At 35.2% G+C, this 17,037-nt stretch overlaps 2 protein-coding genes across 3 annotated transcripts; both read left to right on the top strand.

Moving 5' to 3' along the window:
- The first annotated feature begins 1,392 nt into the window (after positions 1–1,392).
- LOC121988748 (4-alpha-glucanotransferase DPE2-like) lies at positions 1,393–11,169 on the top strand. The gene is made up of 22 exons (XM_042542348.1): positions 1,393–1,947; positions 2,035–2,155; positions 2,241–2,296; positions 2,407–2,534; positions 2,669–2,798; positions 2,929–3,125; positions 3,684–3,762; positions 3,877–3,915; positions 4,419–4,538; positions 4,676–4,777; positions 4,926–5,009; positions 5,111–5,353; positions 5,447–5,572; positions 5,726–5,800; positions 5,891–5,962; positions 6,724–6,843; positions 6,937–7,034; positions 8,157–8,316; positions 8,469–8,567; positions 9,453–9,650; positions 9,728–9,821; positions 10,548–11,169. The coding sequence occupies exons 1-22, from the start codon at positions 1,591–1,593 to the stop codon at positions 10,766–10,768; spliced, it is 2,919 nt and encodes a 972-aa protein (XP_042398282.1). The 5' UTR covers positions 1,393–1,590; the 3' UTR covers positions 10,769–11,169.
- Positions 11,170–13,457: 2,288 nt separating this feature from the next.
- LOC121988749 (ubiquitin-conjugating enzyme E2 20-like) lies at positions 13,458–15,942 on the top strand. Of its 2 annotated transcripts, XM_042542350.1 has the most exons (7): positions 13,458–13,658; positions 14,513–14,540; positions 14,789–15,016; positions 15,188–15,251; positions 15,341–15,400; positions 15,485–15,536; positions 15,673–15,942. In XM_042542350.1, exons 1-6 carry the CDS (start codon positions 13,537–13,539, stop codon positions 15,523–15,525), a joined length of 543 nt encoding a protein of 180 aa, XP_042398284.1. In that variant the 5' UTR covers positions 13,458–13,536; the 3' UTR covers positions 15,526–15,536; positions 15,673–15,942. The 2 variants fall into 2 exon arrangements, with proteins under 2 accessions (XP_042398284.1, XP_042398283.1); XM_042542349.1 differs by having other exon boundaries at positions 15,485–15,942.
- The last annotated feature ends 1,095 nt before the right edge of the window (positions 15,943–17,037 follow it).

Raw genomic sequence — 17,037 nt, forward strand, 5'->3', positions numbered from 1 at the left:
CGGCACTCTCATCCACTCAAAGGATCATTTCTCTCTGCTAATGTGGCATTTGATTGATCGATCTGTACGTTCGGTTTATTGATCCTTGCATTTGGTCAACCGATCTCACTTGTTCGGTCAATTGGATCTAGCTCCTCACTCAAGTTCCTCCGATTCCTCGGATGCTTACTTCTCGTACCATCCTTTTTTGCTCTAGAGTATTCTTTTGTAGCTCCTCGTCTCTCAGATGCACTTAGTCCGTTGGCTTTCTTCTCATGTCTCGCAACATCGTCTGCTAAGGCTTGTCGTGTCCGATGCTTCTCATCCTTTTCGATTCCTCGAGTGTTCTATTCCACTCTTTACCGTACTTCATCGGACCCTGAATATACTTAGATAAACACATTAGAGACCTAACAAACCCTAATTTTTTTTTTTTTAAGAAAATATCAAGAGTAGATTGTAGAAAAATCCCCAATTACAATTTCAACTTTGCATGTAGTTCCCATATCAAAAAAAAACTTTGTTTCCACTCCCTATATATAAAATTTTATTTGCTTCAACTCTCTTATGCAAACATCGCTATATAATTGCCCCTCATATTTTTTAGGTATAAAAAGTCCAAAAATGAGTATAATTTTTTTAAAATTCAATACTTTAAACTAGAATCGAGTATATTTTCTATGCACGATTTTTATCCAGTTTAATATAATTCCTCCTAAATTTAGTATTATTTAAAGAGAATTTATTATATTTTCCATTCAATTGAGCATCATTTAAAAAGAATCTAATATATTTTACATCTAAATGAGGTGGAAAAAAAGTCGTGCTCAATTTATTAGAAAATATACTAGATTTTAGTTTAATCTGCTAAATTTAAGATGAATTATACTCATTTTTAATTTTTTTAATCTAAAAATATATTAAAAAATAATTAAATAAATTGATATCTATTATATTTAGTTAAGGAGTAAAGATAAAATTTTTAAAGTACGAGGACTACATTCAAAATTTAAATTATGATTGAAGAGTGCATATAAATTTTCTCTAATATGAAAGCAACTGTGGCTCGTCACTCGAGGTTCAACATGAACATCACCCATTTGATGAAGTTTACTCATAATTAATCAAATGGAGATGGAGGCACATTTTTAGAAAATTTTAAGAGATCTATAATGTTGCCTTATTTCAAAAATTAAAATTGATTGTTATTACGTTTATCACTTGAAATAGAAAAGGATCTATAAGAGATCTATTTAGAAAAGGATTGAAAGAATAAAAAAACAGAGAATATAAAATCTACGCTAAATGTTTATCACGTTTATATTTTATTGCATCGTTAATTTTTTTTTAAAAAAAGTTGATCTTTTAATTAAATCACTAAAAACAAACACTCCTCCACCGTTCAATCCTCGACGCACAGAGACGTAGATATTTTTGCAGCAATTCGCGCATCACGACGAGCAGTCTCGTGAGCTCGTCGCTGCGGAAAAGCGAGATCCCCATCGCATTGTTCGCTTTTTCTTCCCCACCGCAATCGCAGAAGAGGTCTCCATCCACCGATTGTCCCTACCGGATCTGCCCTGCTCCAGACCAACTTGGCTTCGACGAGCCATGCTGCTCAATCTGGGATCGCACTCCGGGATCAAGTCCCGCAGCACCGTCACCCTTGTCTTCCGGTTGCCTTACTACACCCAATGGGGGCAGAGTCTCCTCATCTGCGGCTCCCAGCCCCCGCTCGGCTCCGGGAACGTCAAGCAAGGGCTGGCCTTGAGCCCGTCGCACCAGGGCGATGAGTTGATCTGGTACGCTAAGGTCTCCGTCTCCGCTGGTTTCAGTTGCGAGTACAGTTACTATGTCGTCGACGATAATCGAAATGTGCTGAGGCGGGAGGCGGGGAAGAAACGGAGGTTTACGCTGCCGAGTGACGTACCGGAAAAAGCCGTAGTGGAAATTCGTGATCTTTGGCAGGTGGGTTTTGAGTTTTGTTGGAAATTTTCCATCGTGTAGCGTGTTTCTTTTGTTTGCGATTGCAATGTTCGTTTGTCGTGGTTGCAGGAAGCTTCGGAATCTTTGTTCCTTAGCAGCGCATTCAAAGATGTCATTTTTGGCGGAGAGAAAGACTTGGACGCTGACGAAGAGGGTCCTGATGTTTCTCTGAAAAGCTTGGACTGGCAAGGTATTTCACTATTCAAATTCTCATTGTTTCGCATTACATATATGTATATACGTTTAAGGATTCTGATTCCAGATGTTTTTCCCAGATTCAATCGTTGTTCAATTCATGATTAGATGCTCAAAAATAGAACACGGAGCTTCAGTAAGTCTATATCACTTTCCTGTAATTAGAAAAAAAAAAGATAATCAATATTTGTCAAACTTTTCAACTTATATTTTCTTATTGGAGTTCTCAAAAGAGATACTTTGCAGATTGGTGTTACTGGAAGTGCCTCCCAATTAGGCAAATGGAAGACCCAGGATGGACTAAGGCTAAAATATGCAGGAGACAATACTTGGAAAGCAGAATGTGTGTTGAGGAAATATGAGTTCCCACTTAAATATCCTTTTCTTTGGCCATCCAAATTTAAATTATTAAAATTGTTTTTTTTTCCCTTTTAGTGGATTGCCTGGTTCTATTTATTGTGTATTTTACTGGCCTACTTCATATTTTTGTCCTTAATCATAGTCACACATATAAATATTATCAAGTTCATGAATTGACTGATCCTACTCTTGAACTTGGACCCAACAGAGAGTTATCTGTTGACTCCCAGTCAATTCATCCTCCCAACTACATTGTACTAGCAGATGGCCCCTTTCGGGTAAAGTATATTGTTGGATTCAAGCTTCTAACTATCAAGGAAAACCTAATTTGTTAGGTTGATTAGATCATGTCATCTCTGAGCTGATTGGCATTGGCAGATTCTTACCAATAAACATTTACTTTGACAGGTAACTGCGTGGAGGGGTTCTGGTGTTGCTATACCAATGTTCTCCATTAGATCCACTGACGATCTTGGAGTTGGAGAATTCCTAGATCTGAAGTTGCTTGTTGATTGGGCTATTGAATCTGGTTTTCACCTCGTACAGCTTCTTCCAATCAATGACACCTCAGTTCATAGAATGTGGTGGGATTCTTATCCATACAGGTATTGAAGATCTTTCGGTAATTATGCTTCAAGAACTGATCGGGCCTGTGTAAATGCAAAGGGATAATCATTCTACTGAAGGCATCTTTGTTGCCTTAATTATGTGAATATTTATATAATTTCTGGTGTTTCTAATGATATGTTAAAATCAGTTTCCTTGCCCATTGAGATGCACAAATTTGTAGACAGTAATGCCCAGCAGCATATATTAGTTAAGACTTTAGAATGCAAGCATATCATAACATTTCTTTGCCAGCAGTTCTGAATGCTTTCTTGTACATTATTTACCAGTCTTTTTTTTCCACAAAAAGATATTTACCAGATTGATATATTATGTATTTAGTTAAAACTAATGCCAACAAACCCCACCAAATTTTCCTCTCTTTTTCAGTGGCTAGTTGCTTAAGACAGTAATTCAATCACAGTGCCTTTCTATCAACATCCATGCTATTTAGCATCTATTATCTTTTCCACTGTAGCAAATTTAAACTTCTAATATATTAAAGTTCTGAAATTGTTGGTCCCTCGTCTAATATTTTAAACTTCTGAAATTGCTAGTTCTCTCTCTGTATTTGCACTGCATCCTTTGTACCTGAGAGTTCAAGCCCTTTCAGATGACATCCCAGAAAACATTAAGGTTTTCTCATTAACCTTTAAATACGTGACATTAAGTATTTGACACCATGAGATTTCATCTGTTCAGTGCCTCAAGACTTTTTGTTGTGTTTTTTATGTTCTTTTCTTATTGCAGGAAGAGATACTGAAGATGAAACAACAATTGGACAAAAAGGTAATTTTGCATAGCATTAACTAGCTTTGCTTCAGGACTGAAATCCACACCACGCCATAATTCCTGAATGGTTTGGAGGGAGCTTTCCTTTTGAACTATTATGTATGGAAGAATATTGGTATTAATTGGATTGAATATCAATCTAGAACTTTTATAGTGCTCTTCATTTATAACCTCCATTAATCCAAAGAAATGTGAAATTTATAAAACTTTCAATCCCAAATCCCTTTCTGTCAAAACACACCTTCAATCTATGCTATTCTTGTTAGGAGAAAAATTCAATCTAGAAATTTGCTGATTGCACAAAACTTAAATGCAATTCTATGCTCATGATTTAATCTATGATAATATGGTTTGTTGTGAGAAGTCCACTTTGTAATTTTCAACTGTGTTATATTTGTATGTCAAACTTTACCTTCTTTTGAGTAGATTGCATGTCTTTTTATTGATTGACTCTTTGAACTTCAATTTTTCCTATTTTTAAACTCCTTTTCTGTATACAGGATGTTGATTATGAGGCTACAATGGCTGCTAAATTATCAATTTCAAAGAAAATATTTGATCTAGAAAAGGAAAAAATACTAAATTCTGGCTCTTTTAAAACGTTCATCTCTGAGAATGAGGTATTCAACAATTCAAACGTGTGTTGTATGATGTTGCAATATTTATGACGGAAGTCTAAGTTGACTACGAGTTAACTTTTTCACTTAATTAAGGTAATGTATTTCTTTTCCTCTGAATCTAGAATTTCCTTGAACAGAATTGGTTGAAACCATATGCAGCATATTGTTTTCTAAGGGACTTCTTTGAGACATCAGATCGCACTCAATGGGGTAGCTTTTCTCATTTCTCCAGTGAAAAGGTACTACAGAATTTCCTTTAAAATTTTCATGGATTTTTTTTTTTGGCTATAAACTGTATCTTTTTTCTCACCCTTAGATTTTTGGTGGCGTATATTATCTAACTTATTAGTGTATGTCTTCTCAGCTGATAAACTACTTCTTTCTCAGCTCGAGAAACTGGTCTCAGAGGATGCCTTACATCATGATGTTATATTCTTTCACTACTATATTCAGTTCCATCTACATAAGCAAGTAAGAGTGGATGTTCGTGGCTGTATTTATTAGTCACAATACCTGCGTTGGCCTTTTTTTCCTGTTGGGCTTGTAATTCGTTCTGTTTTTCTTTCTGATAGTTATCAGAAGCAGCAGATTATGCAAGGAAGAAAAAAATTGTATTGAAAGGTGATTTGCCAATAGGTGTTGACAGGAACAGTGTAGATACATGGGTATATCCAAACTTATTTCGTATGAACACATCCACTGGAGCTCCTCCAGATTATTTTGACAAAAATGGACAGAATTGGGGTTTTCCTACATATAACTGGGAGGAAATGTCAAAGGACAATTATGCATGGTGGCGAGCTCGGCTGACACAGGTTATAAAGTGTGTTATTATCATCTTTTGTGTTATGTGTCAGTTCAGGCTGATTTCTTCTCTCATATCTCTGCGGTTTTCTTGCTATTAACAGATGGCAAAGTATTTTACAGCCTATAGGATAGATCACATCCTAGGTTTCTTTAGAATTTGGGAACTTCCTGATCATGCTGCTACTGGTTTAGTTGGAAAATTCCGTCCATCTATTGCCCTGAGTCAGGTAATACAATATGTCATCAATTACAAAGAATTTTTGTCAATGAATAGCTAACAATCTTTCAAAAGCATACTAAGTTCTTTGTTATCACTCTTTGAGGTATATTCTTGTTATATTGTGCTCATTATATCTAGTCAAATAATCTTCCATTTTTAGGAGGAGCTTGAAAAGGAAGGCATATGGGATTTCAATCGGTTGAGCTGTCCATATGTTCGGCAAGAAATCTTACAGGTTTCTGTTGATTTACTTTCCTTGCAAAGCTTGGCCACGAATGATAGGTAACATGATATTCTAATTTAGAATTACATTTTTTTTCTGCAGGAGAAATTTGGAACATTTTGGACTGTGATTGCATCGAATTTTTTCAATGAATACCAAAAGCTCTGTTACGAGGTAGGGGTCGTAAGGGATGAAGTTGAGCATTATACATTTCAATTTTGAACTAACTTGGATTCTAGTGTTGGATGTCATAGATATTTAGACAAGCTAATGCAGGCAAAATACAACTAGATTAATGGTTCCATTCCATATCATATAATATTGGATGTTATCCCCCCAATACTGAATTTGTGTTGATATAACTAATTGCAAGACTAACAAGAACTTGGCAATTCGAGTAGGATTGCAGGAGAACCCATTATTCTGTAATTATCTTAAAATAAAAAATATAATCTACTAAATCAATTTTTTTGCTTTCAAAATGGTTCAACTTGATTTGAGAAGTCTTATATATAATTTGAAGAGGAGCCTTGGTGCAACGGTAAAGTTGTTGCTTTGTGACTTAAAGGTCACGGGTTCGAATACTGGAAATAGCCTCTTGCGAAAATCAGAGTAATGCTGCGTACAATGGATCCTTCCCTGGACCCACATGGCGGGAGCTTCGTGCGGGCTACCCTTTTTTTTAAGTCTTATATATAATTTCTTTTGGTACAGTTTTCACAAGAATGTTTGTTGAATTATTATAGTTTGGAAGCTCTAGAATTAATTGGCGCAGCAACATAATCAAACATATTCAGCTACATATATTTGCTTGAATCCAGAGACAGTTCTAGATTGTTTTATTTTAATGCACATTTAGATTTCCAGAACCTTTTTAATTAGATAATGCTATCAACTCAAAGACAACCAATCTCTTAAGTTGCTTCGCATTTCAGTTCAAGGAAGATTGCAATACAGAGAAAAATATTATATCCAAACTCAAAACCCTTCCTGAAAAGTCACTGTGGTTGGAGAAAGAAAGCAAGATACAAAGTGATCTTTTGGAGCTTATACAGGTTAGAATAACATGTCCGTGAATGCAAAAAATGGTGTTTTCCAAGAGAGGACCTTGAAAAAATTCTTGTTGGTTAAACATTATGTTTGTGCAGAATATTGTTCTTATCAGAGATCCTGAAGACCCAAGGAAATTTTATCCTCGTTTTAATCTCGAAGACACATCCAATTTTAAAGCTTTAGATGAACACAGGTACATGCTCTTATGCTGGGGAATAAATTTCTTTCCTCCTATTTGGTTTAAGGCTGTTTCTTTTTCTTTGATGGTGCATTTGGTTCATAGCTCATGAAAATAACTACTTTATTCTATACGAATATCCTTGGAATAAGCATTTCTATGTTTAGTTGCAACAATGAGCTCGGAGTACCAATTTTTATGAAAGTGTGATTATTTTAGAAATAACTATTCTGTTTGTATTCCATTCTTCAAATAATACATATTCTTTCTTCTTCTATTCAACCCTTATATATATCTTACAAACAAGTAATCAAGGGGCTAGACTTTTGAATCAATCAGGTTAGGTGGGCCAAGTAATCTACTGTTCAGCAGCCAGCTCAGTCATACCAGGTAGGCCAATTTGACACAGTTGAATTGGTTGACCTCTCATGTTGGACTAACCTGATGGGTCGGTTGGGGTCAAGTCGATAGGTTTGGGCTAGCCATGCAAGCATGTCAAGCCAAACCATTGGATGGATTGATCCGGTCAGATGATCAAACATGTTGGTCAGGACTGATAGGCCTAATATGCTAGTCAGGCCAGACCAGTTGATGGGCTGGCCATGCTGGACAAACAGATTCACTTTATAATTACGTTTATTGGTTTGAGTTGGACAAGCAGGCCGGTTTTGTTAGTCAAGACAAGTGGGTCAAATGGTTGATTGGGCAGATAAGTTAGGCTGGGTGAGAAGATTGGTCTGGTCAGACTCACTGATTGGATTGAATGTTTGGACTAGATGAGTCAGTTGAACTTGCCAAATGAGTCAAATGGATCAGTCATCCCCATATGGGCCAGTCAGACTAGAAGGGTGAACTAACAAGCCAATTAACTGAGTATGGTTGGCTGGGTAAAGTAGATCATTGAACTGGACAAACCATGTAAACTATGAGTCAGACAAAATAATTCATGTAAGGATACTTTTTCATTGTGAAAATTGTTTCTTGTCTATTCCTATTAAACATTCATATCAATAGTTATTCCATTGGGTATTTTCCAATCTAGAACCAATAAATGATAAATCTGTCTTAAAGTACGTGTACATTCTCCAATCTGCATTATTAGTTTCTAATTCTCTTGGCAAACTTTGCTTCCCACAGCAAAAATGTACTTAAGAGATTATACTACGATTACTATTTTTGCCGGCAAGAAGATCTATGGCGTCAGAATGCAATGAAAACTCTGCCTGTACTATTGAACTCCTCTGATATGTTGGCCTGTGGGGAGGATCTTGGACTCATCCCTTCTTGTGTCCATCCCGTATGTCCTCTTACTTGCAAGTTCAGCCATTGTTCTTTATCTTTACATATCAACTAGCGTTTCTCTATTCTAATAATGCAGTGAACTTTTGTTCACACGTATCATTTTCAGAGACAAAAAGCTAATGTTTCCCTGCTACCTGTTCTGCTCAGGTAATGCAAGAATTGGGTTTAATTGGCTTACGCATTCAGAGAATGCCTAATGAACCAGACAGAGAATTTGGTATACCATCTCAATACCCTTATATGACGGTAAGCATGACCACTCCTTATTTCAGATATTGAAGATTGTGTTGGTTAACCTGATCTTCCCTAGAACACCAATCACGAGCTCTTTTCCATTACTTTTGTATATCATCGTCTCTGTATTCCCTTTTATGTTTCAATTTCAATCATTATGGCACTGGTACCTCTTCCTTGGAGCAAATTTTGGAAAGTCAGTAGGTTGATTCATTCTTATAAATTATAATTCAAGTATATTCATTAGCTTTCATCATCAACATCCTGAAGTCATATTAGTCCAAAATATTTGGAGTTATATATGTTAATTTTATTCTTAAGCTCATCCAAAACCGAGATTATGAGGTTGAGTGTTGCGTCTAGATATTGAACATTATAAATTTCTGAACCCAAGTGAGTATGAATCTTAATCTTATTTATTACTGGATATCGAGATAAGAACTATGTAGTCAACCTCATAGAGTTGGAGCAAACACAACAACTCTCCATTAAGCTCTATGTCAGGAGTTATCATAAGAGTATTTCAGATGATCACAATGCTAAGAAACTACTTTCGTTTTCAAATCATCTCTTGCAATGCTACGGTTAGATTTCTCTTTTGCAACAAAAAAAAAGGCAATGCTAATTTTAGATTTCACCCTCTTTAATTTTTTTTCACCAATAAAATATAATAAACATTTATCATTTTCCAGTGAATAAATGTTCTCTGATTGATTAACTAGAATACTTCAGATGCTCATCTTGTATCTCGGCTTATTTGATTCTCCTTTTCAAACATTGATATTGGCTTATTAACTTGATGTTAGAACAGTTAACTAATCTACTTGATTAATTACCATCTTCAGAGTAATTGTACAGGGTTCGCTCACATTCTTTTAACCCCCTTTGATTGTCTAGGTCTGTGCACCATCTTGCCATGACTGCTCCACCATGCGCGCTTGGTGGGAGGAAGATGAAGAAAGGAGATGCCGGTTTTACAGAGATGTCGTTGGTTGTAATGATATTCCTCCTCCTCGTTGCACCACAGACATAGCATACTACATTATTCAGCAGCACATTCAAGCACCATCGATGTGGGCAATTTTCCCACTTCAGGTGCTCACTGAAACTCTTTCTGGTATTAATCCATACTTGCAGGTATTCATGTTGGTAACCTTTGTTTGCTTTGTTAGGACATGTTGGCACTAAAAGATGAATACACAACTAGACCGGCAGTAGAGGAGACCATAAATGATCCAACAAATCCAAAGCATTATTGGCGATATAGTAAGTGAAACTTCGTTCTGGGTCCAGAACTATTTGCAGTTTCCATTCTAATTCAAAATGTCAGTTATTCTCGAAATAATAGTCTAAAAACTAGAACAAGTACTCAGATAAACCCAGTAATGAATAATTATGTTTGTTTATCATCTTGTCAAAAATATTCCTATAAAGTTAATGTATATGGATTGAAAATTCATCAATTTCACACTCCTGACATCTTATAATTAATCAGTATGTTTCAATGTCTTGGCACTACTATGTTAATTTTTAGCAAGATTTTAACGAAAAATCTTATTAAGTTGCATATAGAAACAAACTTGTTAAACTAAAAATTGTCAATTTCACAACATATTTGGGCGTCTTGGGGCAGTCTAGATTTTTTTATATATATAAAATGATATCTATTAAGTTATTTGAAACAACCGAGAAAGAATATTTTGGTAAAATATGTTGGAGAATGCCTGGATAGGTATTTTGGCTTACATTCATCCTTATTCAATGCAGTTTGGTTTCTAGGAAAAGATTATTGTTGAAAAAGTCCGTTTAACAACCAATGATTTTGATTTGGTCTCAAATCGACTTACATCCTCATTCAGTAGGAAAAGATTATTGTAGAAAAAGTCCGTTTAACAACCGATGATTTTGATTTGGTCTCAATTCGACTTACATCCTTCTTCAATTTAGTTTGCACCAACAAGTATCTTGATGTTTGTTATTTCACATCTACAGGATTACATATCAACTTAGATTCCCTGTTGCTTGATAACGATCTCAAAAACCTCGTAAAAGACATGGTGATTAACAGTGGAAGATCATATCCTGTGGAGAAGAACAATGGAATTGGTGTTGCTGCTGCCTCAGAAAAGAAGCAGGCAGAGAAAGATCAAGAAGGAATTGCCACCATTCAAATAAATGGCAGTTCATCAAACAGAAGCTCCATCCCTGTTTGATTCAACTCTCACTAGAGCTCTCTCTATGTGTGTCTTTTCTTTAATAGAAAGCTATGAAAGTACAAGGATTATAAATTTGAGGTCATAATTTAGCTTCATAGAAGAATGAGGTTGATGAATAATAGTGCCTCATAGCATGAAGCACCCCCTCAATTTAAATTTGAGGCATCAACTTGAATGGAGCTCAAACTTGGATTATAACAGATTTTACTGCATCTATTTATGTTTTTTGAACACACATTCTAAGTCCTAAGGAGAGGCTCCACTGTTGTAATTCTTTACATTAGGGTTTGTAGTGATCAGAATTATATGGTTCTAGATTCATTTGTTAAAAGGCGATTCGTTCGCCCTATCATCTCTGCCGGTCCGTCGCCAGGCCATCATGGTAGATTCATATGTTACATGATGATGTGCAGGATGGACTATGATTTACATGAAAAATGATATGACTTTTATATACATAAGAAATGAGAAGAATCATGAGGATTTGATTTGGTGCTTGCATATCTATTTAGGGGTGAGTAAAATTTAGATTAAATCAAAATGATCAAATTGATTTAATTCAAAATTTTAATTTGATTAATCTAGAAATTTATTTTTTAAAAAAAGTTATTTCAATTGATTCGGTTGGATTTAAAATTTAATTAAATCAATTAAATTGAATTGGTTTGATGTATTAGTCTAGGTTTGTGATAATTTTTTTTAAAAAAATCCTTAAATCATTGTAATCATGAAGTTGCTACTTGTTAAGATTAGTTGATGCGGGAGACATGTTAAAAAAGATATTATAGAATAGCATTTTTGATGACAAGAACTTACAGTAACAATTTTATCATTATAGCAACGCTCTTTTTTTACTAAATTGATAAGTTAAATAGTAAATTAAGTCGTTGATTGACATTTACAAACCAGACATAGTAAATTCAATAGTCGATTGACACAGTTGATTTCCATGTAATTTTTGATCATTGGTAGACTAATCGTATATGAATAATTCGATTAATTTGATCTGTTATCGATTTTATATTATTTCAATTAGTTTGTTTTTAGTGGTAAATTTCGATCAGTTCACTTTGTTAAAAAAAAAATTGAATAGTTCGGTTCAGTCACTTTGATTTTAAGTGATTGCTCACCCTATGTATATCAATTGAAAGTTAATTTTCTAGGTGGTCAATGGCAAATTTATGTAAGCTACATCAATCATCCTAGATTTGACATTACTGACATGATTAATCATTTTCTTTAGAAGCCAAATTTTTCTTACTAAAAATTAAAAATTAAGTTGAGTTTAACATTTTTATCGCAAATTAAATTAATGATTATAAAGGAATAAAGAAAGAAGGGTAAAAATTCAAAGAGCATTCGTATTTTTTTAAAATTATCAAAAAGACAACTTATTTTAATTTTTTTTTTTTATCAAAAGCGTCCCAGCCCAACCAATCCATATAAAAGGACATAATTGCCTCTAATATTATTCTTATTATTATCCTGTCTATATCTCTCATCTAAATATTTAACTAGCCATGCATGTCATACTAGTTACGAAATAATAGCTATTACAACTATAACAATTACAATTTATAGTTATAACAGTTACAATTTCATAATTACTACAATATAGAAAATAACCTTAATAAAGATAATTAAAATTAGAGCCTCCGAAAATACTTTAAATAATACTTTTTTGGGCTTAAGACTCGGTCATTATAAGTTACACCTAATAACAAATGTAGATATTTGAATGAGTTTCGATTTAATATATTATACGTCCTGTGATTCAATCCGAGTTAAAAGTTATGGTCTGTCAAAATTTACCTAACATTCATATTGTATAAAGTTGTCAGACGGGCTAACCTATAGCAGGATGGGCTGACCCATAGTAAGCCGACCGTTTGGCAAGGCGGGACCTATCATCTTATCAGATTGGGAAATCCCAACCCAGCCTAAGGCGGATTACGGATTAGGTGGACCAATCCACGAGCCTACTGGCCAACTCATGCCCGCCCGGATCGTCTTGTGCGGATGGTGGGCCTAGGCAAGTCGCAGGTCTATGCTCATCTTTAAATTGATTGATAAAATTTTAACCAAATCCATTTAAATTGTCTGATGGGACAGACCAATCTATAGTCAAATCTAAATTGACAACTCTAACATTATATCAGTTATAGTTTCGTAATAACTATATTGTGTAACAACTCAACTGTAGTAGTTACAATTGTGTAGCAATTACGGATTCGTAGTTACTATAACGCACATCCGATTTATGATTTAGATGAAAAATATAAGTAAACGATAATAATGATTAATATAATAAAAGATAATCGAGGAATTATAAATGGGATGAGAGACCTAAATAAAAGGATTTTAAAAAAAAATTGCGCCCTTCCGAATTTGAAGAGATTTTATATTATATTATAGAAATATAAAGTTAAGTTGTAGCTTCAAATGATTAAAGGGTGAATAATTTAAGTTTGAATTTTTTTTATATGCCATTTTAATGAAAAGAAGGTAAACTAGAAAGAAATTTAAATTCGTCTAAAATATATATTTAAAATGAGAATAAATATTTCAGCTGCGCTCTTGAGGAAAAGAAAAGAAAAGGAAAGGAAAGGAAAGAGCCGTTGGAGGAGGCCAGCCCAACGGTCAAAAAGCCAAAGCATGCCTTTATAAATCGCCGCCTCCTTATCGCCCCTTAATATTCACTCTCTCTTCCTCCTCCTGTCTCGCTCTCGTCAGTGAAACAAAGAAGAGAGGAAAGGAACGACGAGATGGCGAGGGAGAACCAGGGCGTTCAAGATAACATCCCCACTTCCACCGCCGACGCTCCTTCCGCCGCCAAGCAGCCGGCTCCTGTCACAAAGGGCACGGACAGCCAAGCCGTCCTCAAGAGGTATTCTTCTCTGACTCTCCTAATCTCGATATATTTGTCTCCGTTTTCTTTTTTCTAAGGATTATGATTGGGAACGCTCGTGATGAGAGCCAAACCCTAGATGTTCCCCTTGATTTTTTTTTTTTTGTTTTTTCATCCGATTATTGGGGGGTTTAGCGCTAATCTTGTTTCTCTGGAACAATTACGAGGAGCAGAAGCTGTTTTCTTTCTTTCGATTGAATTCATTGGGTTTTCCCCCACCTAAACTTGAGAGCTGAAGTTGTTTTTTTTTTTTGATTTTCCCGTTGACTCTTCATTGATTGATTGGATTTTCTTTTCACAGTTAATCGTGTTTCTCCTTGTAATTTTTCAAATCTTGTTTTTCATTTATTCAATCCCAATTTTCAGAAAAGAAATTTCACAGTTAATCTGTCAATATCCCGCTTTTAGGGTATCAACGTTTTAAATTTGATTTCTTTGTATTAAAGATTTTGTCTTTAGAAATCAGATCTGATTTTAATTATCACTCTCCTTTCCATTAGTGCCTATTTATCTGTTTCGATAGCAAGAATTTATTAAATTCGATCTCTCTTTGGTAACGATTTCGTCTTAGAAGAGCATATCTGGTTTTAATTAGCACACTTTTCCATTAATGTCTGTTTATCTGCTTCGATGCCATCAATCTATCAAATTCGCTTGCTTTCCCCGCGGTAAAGCTTTCATCTTTGATTGTCAAATCTGGTTTTAGTTCATACTTAGATCGACCTTGCTTCTTCCTGTAATTTACCTGGTCAAAATCTCTCTTTCTTTTGCTCGCTAATATCTAAATATGTGACGACGTATACTCACTTTTGTTTCTATCTTTATGAAAACAGGTTGCAGTCTGAACTAATGGCATTAATGGTGAGCAAGCTGAATACATAGAAAAATTGTAGCTTGATAATTAATTGTATATGGGGGTGTTACCCTGTGTACCTCCTGTGAACGCCTCCATGGGCAACTGAGGGGGGCTGCCCACGTAGCAGACGCAGGTCAATTCTGTCACGTGGATAGCCCCTCTCAGTCGCGCACGGAGGCATGCACAAGGGTGTGGGCAGGGTATCAGTACTCGGTTGACTAATTGTTGTTGATTGATGATCCCAATTTTTTAGATGGGTGGAGATCCTGGCATATCGGCCTTCCCCGAGGGAGACAACATCTTTTGCTGGAGGGGAACGATCACTGGCAGTAAGGACACAGTTTATGAGGGCACGATCTACAAGCTCTCTCTTGTCTTCCCCACTGATTACCCATTCAAGCCTCCAAAGGTGAAGTTTGACACTGTCTGCTTCCATCCAAATGTGGATCTCTCCGGCAACATCTGCTTGGATATTCTTCAGGTATGAAACATGAAATAATTGGCCACCTTCCTCGTTCTTGTAGAGTCGATTATTCTCCATCATCATTCACTAGTTGTATTTGCTCAATTCACCAGCTTTGTGTTTTATTATATTAATTAAAATTATCTTGTAGAATCTGTATTGATCTTGTTTAACAATTGTTGTAATCAGGATAAGTGGTCGTCTGCGTATGATGTTAGGACCATATTACTTTCAATCCAAAGTCTTTTGGGTGGTAAGTAGAAAGGAAAATTTGCCACAATTTGAGAGATTAAGAGCATTTTCATGCTTAAAATTTATTGAATTGCTTGATGATTATTGTAGAGCCAAACAATGACTCTCCCCTCAACACTCAGGCAGCAGCTCTTTGGTCCAACCAAGAAGGTATATGTTGTTATTATTATTATTTTCTGAAATCCATATAAATGAGCATTTTCTGATTTTCTTTATCCAATGTAATGGAACCAGAGTTCAGGAAAATGGTGGAGAAGCTGTACAAACCAACTTAGTCTGTGGGAACATGGATTTGAAGATTCATTTGGTTTCTATGCTTTTTGCTCATGGATGGCTTTTCAATTTACAAGCTATACAGATTGTTCTTGAGCGTCGAGTGCACTTTTAAGATTGTCAAAGAGGATGCCTGAAATGGTGGGAACATGGATTTGAAGATTCATTTGGTTTCTATGCTTTTTGCTCATGGATGGCTTTTCAATTTACAAGCTATACAGATTGTTCTTGAGCGTCGAGTGCACTTTTAAGATTGTCAAAGAGGATGCCTGAAATATTCAATTTTGTTTTGTGTTCTCATTGTTTTACACATTGTTTATTTAAACTGGTAGAACTCAATGGATGAAATGGACTGTTGTTCTATTCGATCTTGAGCTAAACTAATGGCTGAAATATTCAATTTTGTTTTGGGCTCTAAACTATTTGACAATATTGGATGAAAGTTTTAATGATTCTAAACAATGCTATAAAGAAATTTTCAATCACAATTGTCGATCATCTCCAAGTCATAAGACCATACAAGTGGTTCCCTTAACAACTAACAAGCATTACATTTATCGCAAGAACTCGACCATCTCCTTGGGTTAATACATCATGACCATCTCCTTGGGTGAAGCTTCGGAGCAACTTGGGAGACTTTAAAGCATTGAATAATTTGACTCAATGGGATCAAGTGGCATGGAGAGAGCTCGTGGAGTTTGGTGCACTCTATAGATTGCTGACTTGAGTTAAGGATGTTGAAAAATTGGACCAACAAACAAGTAAATAATTTACTTGTCTTACACTAACAATAACAACACTACAACACCTTTTTTGTGGATCACTCATAATTCTAAGACAAAGAAGAAAAACAAAAAACTTTGACTCACAAATTGATACTTGATTGATGAATGAAACTAAATACAAGGTAGAGTATTTATAGTACTCTTCATACAATCTGGACCGTTCAATTAAATTAAATCCTAGCCATCGAAATTCTAATTCTTATCCATGAAATGAGAAAAACACTCTTGACCACACATTTAATTTTATCTTTTACCAACTCTACAACACCTTTTTTGTGGATCACTCATAATTCTAAGACAAAGAAGAAAAACAAAAAACTTTGACTCACAAATTGATACTTGATTGATGAATGAAACTAAATACAAGGTAGAGTATTTATAGTACTCTTCATACAATCTGGACCGTTCAATTAAATTAAATCCTAGCCATTGAAATTCTAATTCTTATCCATGAAATGAGAAAAACACTCTTGACCACACATTTAATTTTATCTTTTACCAACTCTTATCTTTTATTGGATAAGTTTTATCCTTTATTTGGGTTGGAGTTGATATTTAACACTCCCCCTCAACACCAACTCTTTGTACTATGCCGAGTTGATCACGAAACCTTTTGAATTTGCTGGCGCTCAAGCCTTTTGTGAACAAATCTACAACTTGATCATCTGTACTGATTTGTCTCATCTCAATTTCTTCTTGGAGAACTTTTTCTCTAATAAAATGATAGTG

The sequence above is a fragment of the Zingiber officinale genome, chromosome 6B (genome assembly GCF_018446385.1).
Source record: "Zingiber officinale cultivar Zhangliang chromosome 6B, Zo_v1.1, whole genome shotgun sequence".
NCBI lineage: Eukaryota > Viridiplantae > Streptophyta > Magnoliopsida > Zingiberales > Zingiberaceae > Zingiber > Zingiber officinale.